The sequence below is a fragment of the Andrographis paniculata genome, unplaced genomic scaffold (genome assembly GCF_009805555.1).
Source record: "Andrographis paniculata isolate CXL003 unplaced genomic scaffold, ASM980555v1 Contig65END, whole genome shotgun sequence".
NCBI lineage: Eukaryota > Viridiplantae > Streptophyta > Magnoliopsida > Lamiales > Acanthaceae > Andrographis > Andrographis paniculata.
In genome coordinates this window covers 2753410-2760232 of record NW_026137601.1, presented here as the reverse complement: position 1 = coordinate 2760232, position 6823 = coordinate 2753410, and the positions used below count along the sequence as shown (strand labels likewise).

The window sequence follows — 6823 nt, the reverse complement described above, 5'->3', positions numbered from 1 at the left end:
TATGATCCTAGCCGTTAATATGTGGGTCATTTTCGGTGACAGCGTAGATAGCGAGAAAAAATTGGTACGTAAAAGTAAAAACGGGCATCAAATTTTTCCACGTGGTGGGTAGGAACTTTCCGGGTAGTTTCCTGCGTTAAGCAACTCAAGTCCCCGATGATTCTCAGGAGCTCCTTGGACCCAAAACACCCGATGAAATCTACACCGTTGATTGTGGCTGAGATTATGTATCGTATTGCGTTGATATTCTAACCCACAGCACGCCTATCGACGTGGTCCTTATCTGACCACTCATCTGTCGACATTTCTTATCCCCAAAATATTATTTTTTAATTTTTTTTTTTTTTTTTCAAACTAGAGAAGAGTGTAGTAATATAGTGAGAAAAATATCCTCAATTTTGAGCTGCTCCGCCATTGAAGAAGCTCTGAAGGATAGCAAGGTTTGACCTTTAATCCGATCTTGTTCTATTTCTTCTTATTACGTAATTTCGGGTGAAGTTTCGCGATTGGTGTATTTGCTTTTGTGTGGGAAGTGAATATCTGGAAGCAAGAGGTTAACTAGGTTTGATTTGTGCAATTATTGTGGTTTTTATGTTGTTCGATTCACGTTGACTTCATTTCTCCTTTGCGTAAAAGCTGTGGTGTGGAGGATTAGCTTTAGTGTGGTGATGTAGTGTAAGCTCTCTAGGGTTTTGGTGTTGAATTTATGTGAGTGTTTGCTTGATTTTTGCGTTGTTTGTTGTTTGAGCCCTAATTTTTCAGTATTTTTTCTCCTGATGGCACACATGGTAACTCTGCTGCTGTTAATTTTCAGAAGATAAGCCTGAAAAAGCATCGGTTGATTATCTATAGTTTTCTATGTTCTATTGGCTGTTTTTTAATTGAATTTAGGGTATAGAGAGAGTAGTGGACTTGGCCATGGAGGTCTTAAAATCTGAGGCTTGCACCCCCAGTTTAATTTGCAGCAAAAAGATTCTATATGAAGTGACAAAGGAACTGAACAAACAGTTTTTGCATAAGCAATTCGCTTTCTCACTTGATTACGTTTCATCGATTTTAGTCTACCTTGAATCCCTCTTATCCAATGATCATATTCTCATTTAGGCTAATCTTGAAGCATGAAGCGCCACTACTTTCTTGCCATCGTCGCCATTTTTGCCCTCTCGTGCTCTCTGCTTCCTTCTTCAAATGGTTTGAAGAGGATTAGCCTGAAGAAGAGGCCTGTTGACCTTCCCATCATGGACGCTGTCAGACAGGCTAGATTGGAGGGGAAATACGGGACTGGCTTCAAAGGCAGGGAGATCAGACTTGCCGAATCGGAGGGAGATGCCGTGTATTTGAAGAATTATATGGATGCTCAATACTTTGGAGAGATTAGCATTGGTACACCTCCACAGAATTTCAGTGTCATATTTGACACTGGCAGTTCCAATCTGTGGGTTCCCTCGTCTAAATGCATCCTGTCTGTGAGTAGATCATACTTATTTCTGTCTTAATGCGTGTTCTCATTGGCGTTGTTGGTTACCGAGTTCAATTGCTGTGCAGATTGCTTGCCTATTTCATACAAAATATAAGGCTGGGAGATCTAGTACATACACTAAGAATGGTATCGATGGTTTATGCATTGTGGATTTTTATTGTTAGCTTATTCTTGAAGGTATTTTACTGATGCATTGTAAAATATATGTTTTTTTAGGTAAATCCTGCTCGATTCAATATGGATCTGGCTCGGTCTCTGGATTTCTTAGCCAAGACAATGTTGGTGTTGGCGATGTTGTAGTCCACAATCAAGTTAGTTTCAATACTTGTATAATTTTTGAGATGTTTCTTGTCTTTTATGATTCATGTAGTGAATCTATTCTAAGCTTTCTGTGAATCTCAGGAATTTATTGAGGTTACACGCGAAGGCAGCCTTACCTTCGTCTTGGCCAAATTTGACGGAATATTTGGGCTCGGTTTCCAGGAAATTGCGGTTGCCAATTCAATACCAGTCTGGTACAATAGCCATGCAAGAACTACTTGGTTTTGAGATTTTCCTTTCCCCTGCATAACTTAAATCCTGAAGTCGATTCTTGTTGCAAAATCTTCAGGTACAATATGGTAGATCAAGGACTTGTCGATGAGGAGGTATTCTCGTTCTGGCTTAACCGCGATCAAAATGCAGAAGTCGGAGGCGAGATTGTCTTTGGCGGAGTTGATCCAAACCACTTCAAAGGCGAACACAGCTATGTTCCTGTCACGAAGAAAGGGTACTGGCAGGTAGTGCACGGATCAAACCTTTTGAAAAACCATTCTGTTCTTTATGTAGGAAAGACCAATTAAAAACTTCTTTTTCCTCTGCAGTTTGAGATGGGTGATTTCCTGATCGGCAACAAGACCACAGGTTTTTGTGACGGTGGCTGTGCTGCTATCGTGGATTCCGGGACTTCCTTGCTGGCTGGTCCATCCGTACGTATTCCTACCTATTAATTGTTGGTTCATTTCCTGTCATTTGCATATCATAGCTACGTTCTGAACAATGCCCGATTGCAGACCGTCATAGCTCAAGTCAACCATGCCATCGGGGCAAAAGGAGTTTTGAGTGCCGAATGTAAGGCACTTGTCTCCGAATATGGAGATATGATATGGGACAATCTCATAAATGGGGTATGGATTTATATCTTCCCTGCTGATATATGTGTTGCATTCGACCTTGTTTGGCTAATTCAAGGAGTGATGAAAAATACCTGAAAATTGGTTTGGACTTTCTTCAGGTAAGGCCTGACAAAGTTTGTTCCAAGATAGGTCTGTGCTTCTTCAATGGTGCCGACTCTGTGAGGTCTGAATCAAATCAAACACCTGTCTCTTTTCGATCTTGTTTTGCTTCTCCCTGACATGGAAAACTCTCTGCAGCTCCAACATTGAAATGGTGGTCAACAAGAACAAAACTGAGAACACGCTGCGCGATGATCCGGTGTGTACTGTTTGTGAGATGGCCGTGGTTTGGATAAAAAACCAGCTTGCCAATGAGGAGGTGAAGGAGAAAGTGCTCGACTATGCGAATCAGGTGATTATCCATCGAATGTTTTCTTCTGGGAATCGAATTGGAATTGTTACCATCACTTACATGAATAATTTATGTGTTGTTAGGTCTGCGAGAGCATACCGAGCCCGGGAGGCGAATCAGTGATCGACTGCGCGGTCATACCCACCTTACCTACCGTCACATTCACCATTGGCGGAAAAGCTTATCCGTTGACTCCAGAACAGGTTCGATTCTCTGCCACTCGATGAATTCGTTTCGTTTACTCGCATTAGGCTTGGTCTGAAAATGTTTGTGTTGCTGGTTTGTAGTATGTTCTGAAAATCGGCGAAGGAATTTACGCGTCTTGCTTGAGTGGATTCATGGCTTTCGATTTGCCCCCTCCACAGGGGCCCCTGTGGTACGAATCGAATGGCCTGATATCATTTTATTACATCCCATTCCATTTTCGACGCCCTTAGCTGGAATCATCGTCGTCTTCTTGTTTCAGGATTCTTGGAGACGTCTTCATGGGACCATATCACACGGTGTTCGACTCTGGCAACCTCAGGATCGGCTTCGCCGAAGCTGTCTGATCGATCATCGATCGATCTTGCGGACCAGGCAGTGTCTTGGCTTGTAATGACTGTAAGGATATAACTGTGTTTGTACGTACTAATGACTGAATGAATATGTGTGTATGGTTTAGGGGATGTTGTAGGAATAAACTGCTGCTTTAATGGTGTCTATGTTTTCTGTATGATATGTATGTATGCACAAACATGTTATCCCTGGACATGTTTTTCCAAGTCCGATAAACCTTGCTCTTTAAAATTTTAATTTTTACTGCTGCTCTTTCATTTTATAACGAAGTATCTATTTTTTTCGTTTTAGTCTGTCCTGTATTTATTATTTTAGTAACTGTACTATCTGTCTAGCATTACAAATACCTTTACAACTTACAATATATTACACAAATGTCATTACTTTTATATCACGTATAAGGTTATTTTAGTCATTTCTATTTTATTCCTACTATATCACAATATAATACTAATATATCACACGTACTAATAAGGTTATTTTAGTCATTTCCACTTTATTCTTATTATATTTTAATATAATATTAATATTTTTAAAATTACCTGCAAAAAGCAAATGGATACTTAATGTAATAACACTATTCTCTTTGCATATAAATTTCAGTTTTTTTTTTTTTTTTTTTTTTTTATTTCACAATTTTTAGTATATTTAGGATGTGTTTTTTTACACCAAAAAACTCATAATTTCTACTAGTACTTTGCATTTTTCGAAAAATTATAGATTTTTTTTCAAAATATTCTATCACATTATTTTAATATCAGATATAAATAAAAAATTTTCCAAACTTATCAAAGGTAACAAACTCTTGATAAAAACACAGTACTCCTATTTTTTTTTTTTTTTCATATTATATATAAATATGTATAAGATATCATATTAAAAATGTTATTTTCAAATCAAATTTTAAATATGTATTTATATATAAAACAAATATAAATACAAAACTAAACAAGTTAAAAAATTTAAAAACTCCTATTTAAATGGAATAATTTTAAATAAAACTAATTATTTTATATACTATTTTAAATTTAAAAAAATACATAGTTAATAAAATTTTGAGATAAAAAAAATTGATAAATAATGTTATAAAAACTAAACATAAAAAATGGACATCTCCATGGCTGAGGTGTATTTGTTTTTTATTTAAGAAGAAACTACTATTATTAAATATTCACTGTTACTAATCAAAATATATTATTTCAAAAACAAAAAATTATTAAATATGAAATATTACTCTTTTATGTCCACCACATGTATGTTCATTTGGATTGAACATAAATTTTAATAAATATAATTTTATATTAATTGATTGTGATATAAAATAAAATATTTTGGAAAATATGAGAGTGAGTTGATGAAGTTATAAATTTTTATATATATAAGAGAATTTGTTCGAAGGATTTTGAAGAAAATATACTATTTATAGAAAAAAATTTTCCTAAAACATCATATACTAAAAATCAATTTAAATTCAAAATATTACATCAATATTTACTTTTACCACGTTATAAAATTATTTTAATTTAATTTTTTTATTATTTAAATTTCAATCCAAAATTCAAACTCCCAAACAAACACATAGTTAAATGTATAAAAAATGTGACATTTTTATAAATAAATATAATGTTTTAGATTATAAATCAAGAAATATGTAAAAGGGTGTGTTTAGTTTATATTTAAAACAAAATCACAAACTATTTAATTATTTTTAATAAAAATATATAATTTAAAAAAAAAAATGACATCAAAATAAATTCAAATAAACTTTGACTTTCAAATCAAAACCAAACAAATAGTAACTAAATTTATTTTCCCTCATCTTTTCTCTATTTCCCTCGAACCAGACACATCCAAAATTAGTTACTCATAAATGATAAATATATATATTTACGAAAATAAATAGTATTACTCACTCTGTCATCCAATTGTGTGCTCATTTGACCAGGCACGGGTTTTAAGAAAAATATATAAAAATAAAAAATTTTATTTTTTTGGGTAAAAAAAAGTGGTATTTTTTACTAAAAAATGAAACAGAAATAAATTTGAATGACAAAAAAAAAAAAAGTGATAATAGATTCCAGATACCATGTTCACGTTGCCGTTTCTGTCCGTCTCACATACCATGTCACTTTCCTTTTTTGGAAAATGATTACATACTTTAATCTCATTTTAAATTTTTTAATTTATTTTTTTAATTTTAATTAAATTAATTAGTTATCTTAATCTTAATTTATAATTATTTATATTATAAAATAATTATTTTCACTGATACATTCTTAATTATCTACTAATTACACATTTTCTAAAATACCGTGTCTACAGTGTAGCAGACACGGTATCTGGGACGGACAAAATAATAAGAGAAGCGTAGTGATAGAAAACGACACAGACACAAGACGACAATTATGGTTTAAAGTCAATCCTCACTAATTTATTAGAAAGCTAATTAAGGTACTAATTACGCCTTTATTTATTTGTTTTTATTTTCACAAATTATTCTCCCAACTAATTTACTTTCTCCTTGTTATTTACAAAAACTACATCAAATTACATTGATTTTATATCAAAATAATTTTTATTCATAACAATAACATAATATCCCCCAAAAAAAGTACATTAAATATTAATTTACATTATATCAAAAGAGTATATAAATTCTATTTTATTATTAGGCTAAATTGCATAAAACTCACATGCGGTTTCGCAAAATTATGCAAAATCTCCTATACTTTCAAAATTGTGTCAAATTCTCTCATGGTTTCATAACCTCCTCGGCCATCCTTATTTATTAGTTTTTTACTTACACACGCTCAAACTGAGAATAAATTTCAGAATACTCATTTCTAAACTCCTAAAATTATAAATATATTCATTTATCTTATATTTAGCCTTAAAAATACTAAAAAAAACTTTTAAAATCAGATAAAAATAACTATTTTTTTAAGTATATTTACTGTTTATTGAGGTTAAATAATAATCATAATGACTATATTTGTAATTTCAGCGTTTAGAAACGAAGATTCTGAAACTTATTCCCATTTTCTGCGGGCGTAGATTAAACAACATTAAATAAGGAGGGCTGAGAGGGGTTAGACGCAGAGTTGATGAAACTACAAGGTAGTTTAACGCAATTTTAAAAATATGAAAAATTTCGTGCAATTTTGTGAAACTACATGTGAGTTTTGTCCAATTTAGCCTTATTATTATTATTATTATTAT

The 6823-nt window shown here is 32.9% G+C and overlaps 1 protein-coding gene across 2 annotated transcripts; it reads left to right on the top strand.

Moving 5' to 3' along the window:
- Window positions 1-320: 320 nt before the first annotated feature.
- LOC127262130 (cyprosin-like) lies at window positions 321-3847 on the top strand. 2 transcript variants are annotated; one of them, XM_051290664.1, is made up of 13 exons: window positions 321-440; window positions 1105-1466; window positions 1546-1606; window positions 1697-1791; window positions 1883-1995; window positions 2091-2259; window positions 2344-2448; window positions 2533-2646; window positions 2754-2818; window positions 2893-3046; window positions 3130-3249; window positions 3334-3422; window positions 3513-3847. In XM_051290664.1, the coding sequence occupies exons 2-13, from the start codon at window positions 1119-1121 to the stop codon at window positions 3595-3597; spliced, it is 1518 nt and encodes a 505-aa protein (XP_051146621.1). In that variant the 5' UTR covers window positions 321-440; window positions 1105-1118; the 3' UTR covers window positions 3598-3847. The 2 variants fall into 2 exon arrangements, with proteins under 2 accessions (XP_051146621.1, XP_051146623.1); XM_051290666.1 differs by having other exon boundaries at window positions 331-440; window positions 1118-1466.
- The last annotated feature ends 2976 nt before the right edge of the window (window positions 3848-6823 follow it).

What these genes read in the sequence shown, in the direction of transcription:
- LOC127262130 (XM_051290664.1), top strand. Translation starts at nt 1,119, where the DNA reads ATGAAGCGCCACTACTTTCTTGCCATCGTCGCCATTTTTGCCCTCTCG. An exon ending in CGTCTAAATGCATCCTGTCT is followed by an intron (nt 1,467 to 1,545) that starts GTGAGTAGATCA and finishes ATTGCTGTGCAG; the next exon opens with ATTGCTTGCCTATTTCATAC. An exon ending in GGGACAATCTCATAAATGGG is followed by an intron (nt 2,647 to 2,753) that starts GTATGGATTTAT and finishes GACTTTCTTCAG; the next exon opens with GTAAGGCCTGACAAAGTTTG.